The sequence below is a fragment of the Vulpes vulpes genome, chromosome 2 (genome assembly GCF_048418805.1).
Source record: "Vulpes vulpes isolate BD-2025 chromosome 2, VulVul3, whole genome shotgun sequence".
Taxonomy (NCBI): Eukaryota; Metazoa; Chordata; class Mammalia; order Carnivora; family Canidae; genus Vulpes; species Vulpes vulpes.
The window spans coordinates 156,804,541-156,822,874 of NC_132781.1; the positions used below are offsets into that span (position 1 = coordinate 156,804,541).

An 18,334-nucleotide genomic window follows, 5' to 3' on the forward strand; every position below is an offset into this window, starting at 1 on the left:
CTCTCTGTGACTATCATAAATAAATAAAAATTTAAAAAAAAAAGTGATACTCCTCAAGACATAATTTGAAAAAAAGAATTTTTTTTTTTTTAAAAAGAATTTAAGTGACATTATCTCCAGAAATTGCCTGAAATGGTCCCAGGCATTAATTTTCTTTTTTAAAAAACTAGCTCCCTAGATGACATTCAGAAAACCAGAGTTAAGAACCACTAAGGTGGGGCACCTGGGTGGCTCACTCAGTTGAGCGAATGACTTCTGATTTCCACTCAGGTCAAGATCTCTGGATCCTGGGATGGAGTGCAGGGGGTAGCCTGCTGGAGATTCTCTCTCTCCTGCTGCCCCTCCCCCCAACTCCCATGTGCTCTCTAAATAATTTTTTTTTTAATAATTTTTTTTTAAAAGAAAGAAAAGGGAATAAAAGAACCACTGAGGTGTGCACTGGTCTCCAAACATATCTAACCAAGGTTCTAACTGGAAGTTTTTAAAACTAAATTGAGGGGCACCTGAGTGGCTCAGTGGTTGAGAGTATGCCTTCAGCTCAGGTCATTGGGATCGAGTCCTGCATCAGGCCCCCATGGGGAGCCTGCTTCACCCTCTGCCTGTGTCTCTCTCTGTGTTGTGTCTCCCCCATGAAAAGATAAATAAAAGTCTTAAAAAAAAAAAAAAAAAAAACTAAATTGATTCCCAGACCCCACTCCATATCTATACATTCAGAATCTCAGAGGAATTTTTTAAGTTTCCCATTAATTGTTGACCAACCAGGCAACTGACTTGCATCTGAGACCCCAATGATGACTAAATGCATAATTATTTTACAGCTAGAGCCTAGGAGAGTGAAAGTTATCTGCCAAAGGGCACACTGGGTTAGGGCTGTCCTGCTCCAGTGCCCAGCATGGAACAAGTGCTCTGATGAATGTGTGCCATGGGCAGGCATGCACACACAGACAAGACTTTTACTTTCTTGATAACCATTCTAAGGGCAAAGAGACCAAATCAGTATTCCAAAAAAAAAAAAAAAAGCTATCAAGTTTGCAAGGAAAATTCCAACTAGAAGTCAGGATCCCACGTCCATTTTATTCTCCACTCTATCTTCAGAGCCTTATTAAGTGCTTTAAAAAAAAAAACTATTTAGAATTTACTATATATGAATGAATGAATGAATGAATGAATGAATGAATAAGTGGTACAGACTTCAGGCTTGGCTATATGGAATTTTCTGTACAAAGAAATATGAGAAATTAAATGTTCTTGAACCTTGTACCCGCTTTGGCTTACCAGGCTCACCATAAGAAGTCCACTCTTAGATAGCTACTGCTCTCTGGAGCTAGGCTCCAGCTGAGAAACTTGAAGCCAACCTGAACCAAAGCTGAAACCTAGAGGCAAAGCCCAACTGACCCATCAGTAAAAGAAAAATAAGCTTGTGGTAAGCCAGAGCTAAGGTTAGGCTGGTTTGTAATGCAGCATTAAGCAAAAGCTAATGACATGAGGCTTAAGAAAAAAGGTAGGGCACTTTGGAATATACCCAAGTTAATATACTTATAAACTTAAAAGTATAAAGTTTAAAAGTATTTAAACAGTCCCAGAAAGAAAATAATAAGGTAAGGTCTTCTGTCATTCTATGTTGTTAAAGGTCCACGCTCTAAAGTTGGAGGAACTCAGAGTAAGGCCTACAAGCAACAAGGAGATCAGAATTAGAAGTGCAATTTCAGGGCAGCCCAGGTGGCTCAGCGGTTTAGCGCTGCCTTCAGCCCAGGGCCTGATCCTGGCAACCCGGGATCAAGTCCCACGTCAGGCTACCTGCATGAAGCCTGCTTCTCCCTCTGCCTGTGTCTCTGCCTCTCTCTGTGTATCTCATGAAGAAATAAATAAAACCTTAAAAAAAAAAAAAAAAGAAGTGCAATTTCAAGCTACTTCCCTCAACATGTCATTCAGAGTGACCCTAACAGGAAGAGCTCAGCCCCTCCCAAAAGATAACGAAGTTGCCACTTCCTGGTGAAATGCTGTCCCTTATCCACCGGTTATACACCAAATCTCTAACAGAGGTCAGCCATACCCAGCAGCACTAAGTTGCGATCCTCCTCAAGAAGTAGGGTCCTTGTGTACCAGTTTCTTAGCACTGAGTATCCAAAAAGCTACCAATAATATCAAAATGGGAGGAGAAAAAAAGAAAATATTACAAAACTAACAATGAAGGAAAAAAAATACCATTATTTTTATCCATTCTATGAAGACAGCAATTAGAAGACACCAGGGGGGTTAATGACAGCTTTTCAAAACAAACAAAAAACAAAAACAAAAAAATAGTAAAACTACTACTAAATTAACTACAAACTTTAAGAGAGATTCTGACAATGTGAAGATTGAGGATATATATAACTCAGAATGAAGGAAATACTACAATTGGTGTTTTCATATCATCATCCTCCCTTCCCCTTGGAATATGCTCCCCTATTGGCATAAAATCCAGCCCTAAGGGTACAACTTTAACATACTACAGAACCTATTTCTAAAAGCTTCAGTAAAACAGGTATTTTAGAAAACCAGAGATGTATTAGTGTCATATTAGCCTAAATGTTGTACGTTTTGCCACAAGCTAAGTCTGCTAAGGGCTGTTTTTAAAGAACACTTTTCCAACCTCTAGATCACACTCCCTGAGCAGTATCAGTTCACTAAGCCAAGATGACAAACAAGTTTAAGTCAAATAGAAAACAGTATTTAAAAAAAAAAAAACAAAAACGTATCAGCTTCATCCATCTGTCACCCATGTGCTTCTGATTATGTGAAAGTCAAATTAAAAATATTTAATTAGGGGTGCCTGGGTGGCTCAGTTGGTTAAGCATCTGACTTTTGATTTCAGCTCAAGTCATGATCTCAGTGTCAGGAAATTGAGCCCCACGTTGGGCTCCACGCTCAGCATGGAGTCCGTTTGAGAATCTCTCTCTCTCTCCCTCTGCCCCTACCCTGGCTCATGTTCTATAAATTATCAGATAAATAGGTAAGATCTTTATAAGAAAATATTTAATTAGAAAATGATGTTAGCTTCAATCAGTCCCCTTCTCTTTGTTGTTGTTCTGATGTATGATTTCATTGACACAATCATGTGACCTGCTTTATTTCATTCATTCTTGAAATCATGTACCATCTAATGACTATTTTTAGAGCCATCTCTCATGTGTCAAACACTAATAATCTAGGCCAGGGATAGAACAATAATCAGGATGGACCTATGTGCCACTGTACTAAGAACCAGGGATATATGGTCCCTGCTCTCTAGGATCTCAGAGCACAACCCTATACCTCTCCCTAGCACGGTCAACAAGGAATAAGTAAGAAACATTGGTTAAATCAGTAAAACTTAAATCTGCCTCTTTCTCAACCCTTCCCAACCAAGCTATCTAGTTAGCTCCAGCATACCATGGAATCAAGCCAAATATGATTCCACCTAGAAAACCACCAAAATGATGGCAGCCTGGGTGGTTCAGTGGTTTAGCACCACCTTCAGCCCAGGGCCTGATCCTGGAGACCTGGGACCAAGTCCCATGTTGGGCTCCCTGCATGGAGCCTGCTTCTCCCTCTGCCTGTGTCTTTGCCTTCTCTCTCTCATAAATAAATAAAATCTTTAGAAAAAAAGAAAACCACCAAAATGAGGTTATGTTACACCAAAGCTCTTAGTTTCTAAGACTCTCCTACAGATCAGTATAATGCCCTGAAGGTAGATGAATCATTCCTGTCACCTAAAGAAAATGTATCCCATATTCAGATTCACAACACAGAATCTGGAATCTGATGGAAACATCTGGGTAACCTAGGACTAATGGTTCTCCAACTTGGATGTGTTACAGAAATACATGGAAAACTTTTATTTATTTATTTTTTATTTATTTATTTATGATAGTCACAGAGAGAGAGAGAGGCAGACACACAGGCAGAGGGAGAAGCAGGCTCCATGCACCGGGAGCCCGACGTGGGACTCGATCCCGGGTCTCCAGGATCGCGCCCTGGGCCAAGGGCAGGCGCCAAACCACTGCGCCACCCAGGGATCCCTACATGGAAAACTTTTAAATACCCATTGCTCAAGCTGTACTCCAGTTAGTAACAAAATCTGAAAAGCACTGATACAGAAAACAGGCTGCTCTCCAACTAACCAATGGATGAGAGAGGTGTGCTGGTATTCCCGCCAAACTTAGGGGAGAAGACACAAACCTGAACATACAGAGGGAAAACCATCACCTCAAACTGAGGCCAGAAAGGAAATCAGTACATTTAAAAAAAAAAAAAAAAAAAAGTTTAAGATCTTATCCCAAAATTTGTTAGAAATTGATGTTACTAAGAGTCAAGTTCCCACTCCTAAGTATCTAAAATCAGGCGGAGGGAAAAGAACAACCCCCAGGCTGGCTTGTGAAGGGTTTTTTGTTTGTTTAATACATCTGAAAAGAATGCATATACAAAGAATTGAGACATGAGAAAGCATTGGTTCAACACTAATGAATCTACAAGAATTAGGATTTGGGGAAGGGGGAGAAGATTACCTAAATATTTTTAAAAATTGGAAACTGCAACCAAAATAAGTGGATAATATCCCTATTAACACTTATGAAGAGTCTTCATAAGACTCCATGATTTTTTTATTAAACTAGAGAGCCTTAACTAGCTACTCTAGGGTTCCTCATATGCAAAACAGAAATAAGGGGATTCCCCTGACTGGTCCCCATGTTGTTAAATGTTCTCCCCACCCCCACCCCCACCCCCAGCTTCTTCATGAAGCAGGTCTCCATCCTCCCAACTTAAAAGAGGATGTGCATCATTCCATAGACATCTGTCTCCTAGCGCCACCTCTCACATTTCTTCGATTCACCAGGTCTTCAGTTGTGTTCTAGGAACACTGTTATCATACACTATTAAGCTGGACATCTATGCTAAGCATATAAGACAATGACTGACAGGGAAAAAAATGTTTTTTAATTATGTACTCAATCCATTTGGTGTATTTCAAAAGGTGCAATACTTTTCTTCATTTATCAGTGAAAGAAGTTAGAAATTAACTTCAAAAAAAATTCAGTAAATGGCAAACAAATTTCCTTGAAAGTCACAGTCACATATATAGTGCATCCTAGAAAAGAGGAGGGGCAAGACAGGTTCCACCCACTTTCATGAGTTTCATCAAATACTGGACCTACTCAAGGGTGGAGAGAAAAGGCAACTTTCAAAAAGGAGTATGTTATTAAATGAGGCATTTACTATACTCCTTCCTAAGAGCACCAGGTGGGGAACAAGTTTTCTAAACTAGATCTAGGAAGTGGAATGTGGAATCAATCCGTCCTCCTCCCCTTAAGGGCTGTCCAATGGTTAATGAATTTAAAAAACATGACTAAATAAAAACAAACCCCACACACACTCCCCGCACCACCACCCCACCCCACCCCCGCAAAAAAAAAAAAAAAAAAAAAAAAAAAAAAACACAAAACAAAAAAAAACTAAATGTCCCAGATCATTCTCCAGAGTGGATGGAGCCCGGGAGCAGCTTCAACAACCCAAATTAGTCTGTTACAGAGTCATCACAAGCATGCCTTGCTTTTAAACAAAAAAAAATATTTTTTTGAAACGACAGAACAAAAACTAGTACTAATCACTTTTCTGACAATACACAATTACTCAAATTAACTAGTACTGAGAGGGGGAAGGGGGCCATACCTATATGGGCCTTGTCTCACACGAGTGCATGTGGGTAGGTGCAGGGCATTTGTCATTATTGCAAAAACGAATTTTAATCTTTAATCTTTAGTTTGATTTAACATTGCTTTTAGTACGATGCTGACACCAGTTGTGCAGAAAGGGCTCTGGAGAGATGTTCATAGCAGCACACACCTGCGGCTCTTCTTCGGTTCTGGAGGCTCCAGGGCAGCCAATATTGCTTCGTCAAATACATTCTTTAGGCCTTTCTGAAAAGGGGTAGAGAGAAAAAAATGGGCAGTCTGATTTTCAGTATCAAATTAAACATTCAAACCCCCAAGAGTCGGCAAAGAACAAAACGTTAAAAACAACTCTGAATCTCAACACAATCATCCCATTTCATTAAGTTTTGTCCAGGCAGGACACTGGAAGGATCCAGCAATTCAGGAGCAGAGGAGTGGATATTCATGAATGAGACAGTGGTCCTTTGAGAAAGCTTTTTTGCAGACCAATGTATGTCACAAGAAGCAAACAAGCCACATGTGTCATTTGCTCATTCAATATGAGTTGTATAATATGCTGCTGAAACATTTTACATAAAAACAAGTGAAGCAGCTCTGCATTCCAATGAAACAGCGGAGTATGGAACAGGACCAAGAGGGCCGGCAGTGGGCAGCAGCATCCTTGTTACATGGAAGGCGCAGGCAAGGATGGAGAGAGTGGCTACCACAGCTGCATCAAAGACCTTCACTCTGAACTCCCTGCATCCCACCAATCAGACAGAGCCAGGGGGCTCAAGGAAGCAAAATGTGGGCACCTGATACATATGTAAAACTAGAACCAGTCAGTGCAACAAGAATAAAGCTTCATCAGGCATTTATACAAACAATTGTATATTTTTAATTTCAAAATTTGAAGGTAACCACAATTTTATGTTTCCCTCAGAACAATAAAATCAGAAGCAGGAAAATATAAAGGTGGCAGCTTTACATCTCAACATTAACAAACCTTAAGTCAACTGTTAAAATGGATGCTATTCTTAAAAGATAGTGTAACAAATGATTTCATAAAGCAGTAGCAGATACATTGATACCTTTCCCACCCCAGACTGACAAATACTCCACTACAGCACAGACAGCCAAAGCAATAGCAACACAAAGTTTCACTGCACAAAGGAAAACCAGAGAAGAATCTTCCCTTCCCCATTACACTCTACTAGCAGGTCACCCTTTTTCCATAAAGTTTGTCATGCAATTACAATTACAATTGATCATAAGAGTAAAATGATGTTTGTGTTACCTTCTCCATCTAGAGCTAAGAAGTGTTAGAACTCTTATTTTTTCCAAGAGAACATTCTTAATGCCACACCAAGTTCCCTTTTAAAATAGTAATCCAAACCAAAAAGCTCTAAGCATCAGGCAACTCAAGAAGCAGAAAGTTAAACAAGTCCAACTTGACTACTGATCACAAAAAATATTCTATAAGATATTGCATTCTTGATCAAAAACTAATACAGAGGTTGCTCTTAGGTGGTGAGTAAAAAGACGCAGAGGCTTTCAAACAGGATGGTTTTATTCCTTTGTTTTTAAATGCTCTTTCTACAGTAGTGGGACAGGAAGCAGCAGCAAAGAGGGGAAGGAGAAAACAGTTTAGAATATACAGCACTTCCTTTTGGGTTGAGTTTCCGGAGGCTCGAGGGCAGCTAGGATAGCCTCATCAAACACATTCTTCAGACCTCTCTACAAGACAGAGGGGAGGAGAGAGAATAGCAGCCAGGTTAGAGGATTAGAAAGACTAGCAGATACAATAGCAGTCCGGATTAAATGGGCTGAATTCACAGAAGCAATGTGCCTTCAGAAAAATAACTGCCAGAAAGCGAGATCTTAAGCCCATTATCAGGACAGTAGATAATTGAACAGAAACTTCTTACATAAAAAAAGGTTAACTGAACAAGAAAGCAATTTTTATGCAAGTGCTATAAAAACAACATTTTAATGAAAATGCCAGGAGGAAAAAATAGATATGTAAGCGAAAGATAAATCGAGTAAGCCTTGTAGAACTCCCCAGTATTTCCAGTGAGAAGAATGGCACACACATTCTGGAACTAATTCAATTACAATTTCAGGCTTCTGTGAATTCAGCCCCTGAATAACTGAAGGACACAAATAGCAGACTAACAGGCATGCCACATGTTTCTAGATTCAATGACATAACTGGATGGGATTAATCAAGATTTAGAGTAAATCCGTTTCCCAGAACAAAATGGTTCAGATATTTACAAAGAGTGTTAATTGTTCAACAGTACCACCTAAGAGAAGTTTAAGGAACAGACTCTAGAAACAGCATACACTTCAGTTATTCAGTAATGTTATTGGAGCAAGTAACCACCACCCAAGTCATAAGAAAACAAAGAATGGGGTCCTAGAATGAGTTTTAGCAAGCAGTCCAATGCTTTAAGATGTCCGCATGGATATCAGAGCATAAAGCATGGAGTGAAAACAAAGAATATTCTCGAATCTACAGGGATTAAGATGCAGAAACACACTTACACCTCAGGCAGAACTCCAACGTGACAGTGTGACTCAGTAGCACTGGTACCTTGGGCCCAGGTCTATAGACTCATTTAAACTCACCTAAATCTGAAGCCACAGGTTTACCACCCAAAGAGGTTTCGTGTGTTCTTTAAGTCAATTTGATCAGTTTGGTAAAAATTTCCCAAAAGTCCCAGAATACCACTCCAGTAACAAGTACCAGCCCCAGACAATCCCAGGTATTCCCACACCCACCCTAGGCATCCCAGAGGACTGGCACCTATATATCCCATGAGGTACAAAACAAATGAGAAATAACATTAAGTACTTATACAGAAGCAAAGAGGTTAAAAAGTTTTCTTCTATGTCTTTTACAAAGTAAAAAGGCTAAACAAAAGTTCCTATGGAATTCTTTCTACACATCTCAGAGCAAACTCTGGTAATCAAATATAAAAGGAAAAGAGGAGGGTGGAAAGGGAAATTCCTTTTATAAGGTGGAAGAAAAAAAAAGGACAACCATGTGAAACTAGGGCATCCCTTCATAAAAAGCAAGTCCTTTCTTGCTTATTGACAAAGATAACTACTGCTCTACAAAAGAAAACTAATCTTTGCTTTACCCACACTATCTGATCATAGGAAGAATTCAGTTTTAGAGGAACCAACAAGATAATCTGAAGTCCTAAAAATTCTATCTCCCAAATAAATACAACCAAACACCCCATTTTTCTATCTTCTGACTTCTCCAAATGCCAAAATCTGGTTTTAAAAAAATATATATAGGGGCAGCCCCGGTGGCTCAGCGGTTTAGCACCGCCTACAGCTCAGGGTGTGATCCTGGAGACCTGGGATCAAGTCCCATGTCGGGCTCCCTGCATGGAGCCTGCTTCTCCCTCTGCCTGTGTCTCTGCCTCTCTCTCTCTCTTCTCTGTGTATTCTCATGAATAAATAAATAAATAAAATCTTTAAAAATATATATATATATATTTGCTAAATCTTTTCAATTTCCTACTGTCTGCAAAGTGACTTACTGTATAAACCTGTTCATACTGTAAGAAATCTTCAATGGAAGCATCCAGTTCTTTAAATAAACTTCACCAGTGACCTAGAACTGGGTTCACATGGTCTATTTGCCTCCATTTCCCCCAAAAGCAGCCCATACTTAGAGAACAAGGGTATGCAACGGATGCATATAGTTATAATCTGACACATGTTTCACATACATCCTTCCCCAACACACACATGCACACACACAAACACCCCTCTCACAGTTTTCTGTATCAAAACAGAAACATTGGGCTTTTTTTTTTTTTTTTCTAAATCTCAGTGCTATGGATATAAATCTTCTGAACTTTAAAAACTCTTTTACAATAGAACTGAACTGCCAAGGAAAGTCGGGTTTGGGAGAATGACTTTAGACCTGGAAGTAATCCTGTGGAATATCCAGCTAAGCATAAAAATTTTATCTTCAAATATCCAACCTAGCACTGAATTGGAGATTATTAAATTATGTCTAGGCCATACATACTAAACACCTAGTACATGCATAATAGGTAATTATATATGCTATTTGCCTTAGTATACATATAATCAATCAGTATACATGTTTTTTTAAAAACAATAAAAAGAGCCTATTACCTAAAAAAAAGTAAGCACGATAAATCAAAGTGGATTTAAGGTAATTTTAAGAAACCTCTTCAGCCCTGCCCTATTTTAATTAGACATATTTGCTCAATGTTCAAACCTCAAAAGCACCAGTACCAATAGAATAAAATAGTTCTGTGCTATTTCCATTTTTTCCTTTGTCCCCAAAACAGTACTCCAAGGGGAAAATTGGTCAGTAAAACCATGAGGGTGGAAAAGATGAAACTACAGGTCAGTTACAGGTCCCTCTAAATATTCTAACACTGCCCCCTATCCTCAGAATCTGATGTTTCCCATTAAACTAGAAGAGCTCCAATTAAATTATTCAGAAAGGGACACAAGGATAGAAAGGATCATATGATGAAGGAATGTCTCTAAGCACACAGGAACTGACATCCTTTTATAAAGCATGCTTAAGAAATAGCCAAAGCAGCTTTCTCTGACATCAAAGTCTCAATTACAACTAATTCCCTAAGTCAGCTGAATTACCCCAGAAACTGTAGCATTAGCAGTCAAAATTGACAAGATCAGATACATTTAGCTAAAAATTTAAGTGGGGGGGGGGGGGGGGGGGGATCATCCACATACTCTCTTGTAAATTAGTGCTAATCTAGAACTTTCCCATAAATTTTTTTTAACACAATCCCTGACCACGACAAATGAGTCAGTACATTACGAGAGCTCACCAACTAAGAGTTTTATTCAGACTAATAATTTTCTCCATAAACAAAAAACTTTTAGGAAAAGAATATATACCGTGAAGCTGCTCCTAAGTCTTCCTAGGCAGCTTTCTTGAGCACTGCAGACCACTGTTAAAAATAACCCCCGAATCCTAATACTCTTAAGAAACTACCCAACTGTAAATAAACATGGGGTTACACAGTCCTCACCTGTGTGAGTGCAGAACACTCCACATACTTGACTGCCTTCAGGTCACGGGCCAGCTTTTCAGCAGTCTCTGGAGTGATAGGCTTCTGTTTGTTCTTGGCAAGTTTCTCGATAGTAGAGGGGTCATCTCGGAGATCAATTTGGGTCCCAACAAGCAAGAAAGGAGTCTTTGGACAGTGGTGAGTTATCTCAGGCACCCACTAGAGAAAAAGTGTTTTAAAAATACACCTGCATTAATTCACAAGATTCTAAGGCTTCTCACAACTCAGTAGAAGTTCTATGACCACCTTTTTCAGGGCAAGGGTATCTGACCAACTCACCTTTTCCTTCACATTTTCAAATGAGGATGGAGAGACCACTGAAAAACAGACTAGAAATACATCTGTTTGTGGATAACTCAGCGGTCGTAATCTGTCATAATCCTCTTGCCCTGGGGGGAAAAAATTGGAGAAGTCAGAAACTGAATCTTGGTGTCCTCACAGCATCAAAACCATGAGTCAGTCAACAGACTAAGCATACGGCTAAGAGCACAATTAACTGATCTAATAAAATGTATGGCTTTTGTAATATAATAATACTCAATGAACATTCTTACTCAGCTAGTTCTATTTAATATTTCAATCCCTGAAAATAGCAATGAATCATTATACATTAGTTGTTTATTACCAATTTGTGTAGTTTTCAATCTTTGCGTCCATCAGCAACACAACAATAATGTAATAAAAATAAGCTGTTGCTACAGAAATAGTTAAATCAATCCTACTCAGATCTGGTTAAGAAATAATAAAAGGGGGATGCCTGGGTGGCTCAGCGGTTGAGCATCTGCCCTCACACCCAGGGCGTGATCCTGGAGTCCCGGATCGAGTCCTACATTAGGCTCCCTCAATGGAATCTGCTTCTCTCTCTGCCTGTGTCTCTGAGGCCTCTCTCTCTCATGAATAAATAAAATCTAGAAAGAAAGAAAAGAAAGAAAAGAAAGAAAGAAAAGAAAAGAAAAGAAAAGAAAAGAAAAGAAAAGAAAAGAAAAGAAGAAAAGAAAAGAAAAGAAAGAAAAGAAAAGAAAAGAAAAGAAAAGAAAAGAAAAGAAAAGAAAAGAAAAGAAAAGAAAAGAAAAAGAAATAATAAAAGGACTCTGAGATCATGACCTGAGCTGAAGACAGATGCTTAACTGACTGAGCCACCCAGGCACCCTACCATCTTATTTTTTTATTTTTTTTGTTTTATAGGAACTTTTGTATGTTGTCAAATGTGTCAGAGCTCCAGCCAGTGTCAGAGCTCCAGCTATTTAGATTGAGAGAATTAAGGAGTTTGGCTGATTTTGTTTTCTTTAAGTCCAGTCATTTCTTTTTAAATCTCTTTCATGTCTGTAATTACACAATTTAAGAAGTGAAAGTTACACTTCTAAGTGCATTATCTTTAAAGTCTTTGACTGTGACCCTAGCATACTGTTAGAGTAAGCATGCAATCAGTACTAGAGGAGCTGATGATGATTTTATTTTTTTATAACCTCCTTTTTCCCTTTTCATTTAACCTTTATTTTAATCTCTGTATTGTCCTAAAGATAGATACCTTTATTTATTTACACCATTCACAATGTATTGCTTATTCAAGTGGCAATAACAAGTAATATCTTTAATTGTCATGTTCTGATAGCGACCCTAACTTCTTGTATTCTCTTTCAATGCTGGGGAAAAAAAAATTCACTAGCCTACCAAGTATTTAACTCTCTTTATTTAACTCTTTTTGCCTCTTTAAAAATATTTTATTATGGTAAAATATATATAATATAGAATTTATCATTAACCATTTTTAAGTGTACAGTCCAGTGGCGTTAAGTACTTAACTATTCCTTTATTTTTTTAAAAGATTTTATTTATTTATTCATGAGAGAGAGACAGAGAGAGAGAGAGAGAGAGAGACAGGCAGAGGGAGAAGCAAGCTTCCATGCAGGAAGCCCAACGTGGAACTCAACCCGGGTCTCCAGGATCACACCCCCGGCTGAAAGCAGGCGCTAAACCACTGGGCCACCAGGGCTGCCCTTAACTATTCCTTTAAAACACAGGATTACTATAGCTCATTTTTGAAATTGAAATGTTAAATCCTGTCCTGGCATCTCCTCTCCTCCTCTCATGATTATGGAAATGTATATAGATATTTTTTAAAAGTTTTTATCTGGAAATAATTTTCAAACCTACAGAAGAGTTGAGAGAATTGTACCAGGAGCTTCCATATACCCTTTAGCCAGATTTACCAATTAGCATTTTGCCATGTTTGCTCTATTATTCTCTTTCAATATAATACGCACATGAATTGTTTTTCCCTGAACTGTTTGAGAGTAAGTTCTATACAGCATAGCCATTTAGTCTTGTATTTCCTGAGAATGTAAGTATGTATTTCCTGAGAATGGAGGCATTCTTGTGTAACAATTAAAACTTTCAGAAATTTAACTTTGATGTAGAATTTGATTCCAACATCTCTAATTCCAGCTTTGTCAGCTGAACCAAGTCCAGTGTTTTCTGCTTTCAGTACAGGATCATGTACAGCATTTAGTTGTCATGTCTTTTTAGTCTCTTATTTTGGATCAGTTCTTCAGCCTTTTTTGAAATGAATATATTTCAAAAAAATTAAGCCTGGCCTAGACTAGAAAAGGCTTTATTTTTAGTCATTCAGCCACTGCAATCTGTGTAAGTGCACATTAAAAACAGATCCAACTCTATATTCCTGAGCACCACTAAGAGCATCTAAATGAGTGTCCAACGTGTTACATACAACGAACTTTCTACTCAGATGGAAACAGAAAACAAACATAGCCATTCTTTTAGAATACTAGGTCAACAGAAGTATTGGTCAGTCCATTTATTTGTGATAAACTAGCCCTCAAAGCTATATATACCTTTCTTTTCCTCTCCCAAGGAAAAATAAAATCAGAAATGAAATTGTTCAATAAACAGAAAGTACGCTACCTTACCTCTACTTCTGCTTCAAGTGCTACATTTAAGGAAAAAGAATGAAGTTAAGGAAAAAGAAAAAAAATGGTTTCTTAAGATGAGCAAGATTCTTCACTATCCAAGCACAATTTATCCAGCTAAAATGTATCCTCTATGTATATCACAAATAGCTATTACTCAATAGAGGCAACGTCATCACTTAGCATCCTTTAAGGTACACAACATGATCAAGAAAATTTCACTCTACAAGTAAGTCAGATTTTGACGACAGGTCTTATATTACACCTACTCTAACAGCACACCAGCTCACTGCTTAACTTCCAACATTTGCCAAAAATCAGGGATATATCTCATGGGTTGCTGACCTTTCACTTGCTTAGAATCTGTTTAAAACTGAAATTCAAGAGGAACAAGGTCAGCTTGAACTGAGGACTCTGGTCCAAATGAAAGTCTGAAAGAATCTCATGGTATAAAAAATAAGAATATATTGCTAAAAGCCACATTTTTAGAGAATTCCAGCAGGCACTATAAACACCAGAAGAAAGCAAATTAAATATTTCACAGCAATTTACCACTACAGATTCAAACCTAGCTTATCCCTCTGCCTATGTTTCTGCCTCTCTGTATATCTCATGAGTAAATAAATAAAATCTTTTTAAAAATAAATAAATAAAATTTTAAAAATAAAAATTCTAAACATACAGTAGAAAAACTGAATACCATAACCAAATGATCAAAATTATTTTACCAAAGAGTGATACCCTAAGATGGACATAACATTACTAATCCAGTATTCAAACCAAAAATGCATATTCTGGGGATCCCTGGGTGGCACAGCAGTTTGGCGCCTGCCTTTGGCCCGGGGCACGTTCCTGGAAACCCGGGATCGAATCCCACATCGGGCTCCCTGCACGATCCTGGAGACCCGGGATCTAATCCCACATCAGGCTCCCAAGCCTGCTTCTCCCTCTGCCTGTGTCTCTGCCTCTCTGTCTCTCCCTCTGTGACTATCATGAATAAATAAAATAAAATATTTTAAAAAAAAGCATATTCTGAATCCGCTTGTAAGGAAATGGACAAACTCAAACTGAGAAACATTATATAAAATAACTGGCCTGTTTCCTTAAAAAATGCCAATGGCTGTGAGGGGCTGAGGTTTCTTATTAAAGGATACTAAACTAAAGAGAGTAACCACTACATGTAATATGTGATACTAAATCAGAACATGTACCAGAAAAAATATTTGCTATGAGAGAATTATGTACTGACTGTAGATTAAAATTTTAAATGCTGTATATAATGTTAAATTTCCTGCATTTAATAAGTATACCGTTAGATAATATCCTTGGCTCTTAAAAAATACATACACTGAAGCATTAAAAGCAAAAGGGCAGGATGTGTGCAACTTACTCCTAAAAGGTTTAGAAACAAAAACAACATGCACACAGAGCAAGAGAAAACCACATCATTAAAAAGTGGTAAATCTGGTTAAGGAGTTCTTTGTACTGGCAACTATTCTGAAATTCTGAAAAGTCTGAAATTCAATCAGGATAAAAAGTGACAAAAAGGGGAGTGCCTGGGTGGCTCAGTTGGTTAAAGGTCTGACTCTTGACCTCAGTTCAGGTCTTGATCTCAGGGTTCTCAGTTCAAATCACACACTGGGCTCTATGCTGGGTGTGGAGCCTACTTGGAAAAAAAAAAAAAAAGGCAGTAACAAAAAGAATGTATGTCAAAATATAAAAACGTTTGACCAGAGAAAAGGTCTTAATATAAAATACCACAAACAGACCCCAAACTTTAACAGAAGAAAATAAACCATGGTGTGATCTGCCATACAACAAACTACTATGTCACCATGAAGACTGACATATAAGTACAACCTTGATAGACATCACCACATTATTTAAGAGAAAAAAAGATGCTAAAGGGATTGGCGGGGGGGGGGGGGGGGGGGGGGGCGGGGGGAGGAATAGTAACAGCCCCTTTCCCTAAGGATAAATACAGTGAATGTATAGGAGGAGCTCTGTTTAGGACATACACTAAGATGTGGCAGTCTCTGAATACAGATGCTTTTTCATTTTCTTTTATCTATATTTTTATTATTTTCCCCTATAATAAGTAAAACCTGCATCTTTGTAATAAAGAGTAACATTTAAAAGTCTCACACAGAAAGGAATGGACAGTGGGGTGATTATGCAACATGGGAAAGAGTATGATAAACACATTAAGTAAAAAAAGCTAAATATAGAACAAAATACACAATAGAACAACATGTGAAGGAAAAAAAAAAGAAGAAAGCAACTATGGAGGGAACTCATGAACAAGAATATACTGTTATGATCACAGAGATAAATAAAAGCCTCACAAGACAGAGCTCCATGTTCTTTTTTTTTTTCCCTTTTAAGTAGGCTCTACCCCCAACCTAGGCTTGAACTCATGACTCTGAGATCAAAAGTCGTATGCTCTACCGACTGAGTCAGCCAGATGTCCCCCCATCTCTGATCTTAAATGGTATTAAATATAACTGTAAGAGTTGCAGCCAGCACCTCCCAAACTCCTTATACATCAGCCATCAGCTTTGTTTAGAAGTATGAAAAGTATAGTTCTCCCTTGTCAGTTTTTATTTCACACTAAAAAAAAAGAGAGAGAGAGAGAGAAAGAGAGAGAACGAGAGAATGAGTTTTAGCCACAGGTGAGATAGGAAAAGCTATAAAAAGAATTCAGAACAAAATAACAAAAAGCAGATTAAACACAATCGAACAGTCTGAGGCCATCTCAGTGGGGATGAAAGCTTTAGCAGAAAGAAAACTAAGTTAATGGCATGACTTGAACTAAGGACAAGGACTCTAAGATTAAGGCCTCTGCAGAAGTATACAAGTCTCCTCTTAAGTGTATCAAAGATAGAAACTCACGTGGATGCCTACTGCCCCAATTCTCCAATGCCTGTCAAAAAAAACTATCTCTGGCTTAGAGTGACCTCAAAAGCGAAGATGGAAACCCCCCAAATTGCCTGGGTTTGTAAAATCATTTCCTTAGTGAATGTTTTTAATCCCCAGAAAGATTCAGAATCTAATATAAAGATGAAAAAATCAAATACTATTACTGTTAATTTTCAATTACATTTAGGAATAATCTATCTAACACCAAGTGCCTATAATATTTAAAATAATCTGCTATATTAAGGAACATGACAGGTTTGTTCTGATTCCAATTTAAAATGTGTAACTGGGATCCCTGGGTGGCGCAGCGGTTTGGCGCCTGCCCTTGGCCCAGGGCGTGATATTGAAGACCCGGGATCGAATCCCATATCAGGCTCCCGGTGCATGGAGCCTGCTTCTCCCTCCGCCTGTGTCTCTGCCTCTCTCTCTCTCTGTGACTATCATAAATAAATAAAAATTAAAAAAATAAAATAAAATAAAATAAAATGTATAACTGAGTAACTGATCTTAACCTTGAGATTTTTTTGTTGAAAAATGTTAAGAATTTTATAAAGGTTATAAATAACACTGTTTATGATAAATTAAAACATAAATACAGGAAATAATAAGCTATCAGGCTTACTGAGGCTATGTGTGTAAAAGTATGGGAATGTTCACTGTCAGACCAAGCAAACTGAATTGATTAAAACAGAAAACTGAATATATTAAATTTAAAAACGCAATTCAGGGACACCTGGGTGGCTCAGCGGTTGAGTGTCCGCCTTTGGCTCAGGGCATGATCCCGGAGTCCCAGTGTCTCTCATGAATAAGTAAATAAAATAGTAAAGAAAAGAAAGAAAAGAAAGAAAAGAAAGAAAAGAAAGAAAAGAAAGAAAAGAAAGAAAAGAAAGAAAGAAAGAAAGAAAGAAAGAAAGAAAGAAAGAAAGAAAGAAAGAAAGAAAGAAAGAAAGAAGAAAGAAAGAAAGAAATACTTTTATAAAAAAAATAAATAAAAACAATTTAAAGTGCTGGAAAAAATTTAACACAGTTGTAAATGAGGCTGACTGGGATTAAAGTCTTGTCAATATAAGTTAATAAACCAATATTAATCAAAGGACACTTGGCCACCTTGAAAATGATTCATTAAAAGTGACTATTTTAGGGACACCTGGGTGGCTCAGTGGTTGAGCGTCTGCCTTTGGCTCAGGGCATGATCCCAGGGTCAGGGATCCAGTCTCATATCAGGCTCCTCGCAGGGAGCCTGTTTCTCTTTCTGCCTGTGTCTCTCATGAATAAATAATCTTTTTTTAAAAAGTGACTATTTTAATTAAAAAATGTATTGTTATACAACAAATTTAAAGGTTTACCCTCACAGGGAGCCTGTTTCTCTTTCTGCCTGTGTCTCTCATGAATAAATAATCTTTTTTTAAAAAGTGACTATTTTAATTAAAAAATGTATTGTTATACAACAAATTTAAAGGTTTACCCTCACAGGGAGCCTGTTTCTCTTTCTGCCTGTGTCTCTCATGAATAAATAATCTTTTTTTAAAAAGTGACTATTTTAATTAAAAAATGTATTGTTATACAACAAATTTAAAGGTTTACCCACTCCAAAACTACGTACTAAAGAGAAATAAAATATGTCCATACAAAAACTTGAATACAAATGTGCACAGCACCACTATTCACAATAGCTTAAAACTGGAACCCAAATATCCATCAACTTGTAGATGGATAA

The 18,334-nt window shown here is 37.7% G+C and overlaps 1 protein-coding gene across 5 annotated transcripts in view; it reads right to left on the minus strand.

Annotated features, from left to right (window-relative positions):
- Nucleotides 1–4,399: 4,399 nt before the first annotated feature.
- The window catches only part of CDC42 (cell division cycle 42), a 47,177-nt gene continuing 33,242 nt past the window's right edge, over nucleotides 4,400–18,334 (minus strand). For 3 of the 5 annotated variants that reach the window (XM_026012133.2, XM_072750833.1, XM_072750834.1), the window contains exons 4-6: nucleotides 11,051–11,160; nucleotides 10,733–10,930; nucleotides 4,400–5,939 (exon numbers count right to left, since the gene is read on the minus strand). In XM_026012133.2, coding sequence (XP_025867918.2) covers nucleotides 5,850–5,939; nucleotides 10,733–10,930; nucleotides 11,051–11,160 — 398 coding nt within the window. In that variant the 3' untranslated portion in view covers nucleotides 4,400–5,849. Of the gene's footprint in view, nucleotides 7,410–10,732; nucleotides 10,931–11,050; nucleotides 11,161–18,334 lie in introns of all 5 variants that reach the window. The other 2 variants (XM_026012134.2, XM_072750835.1) reach the window with 1 other exon arrangement.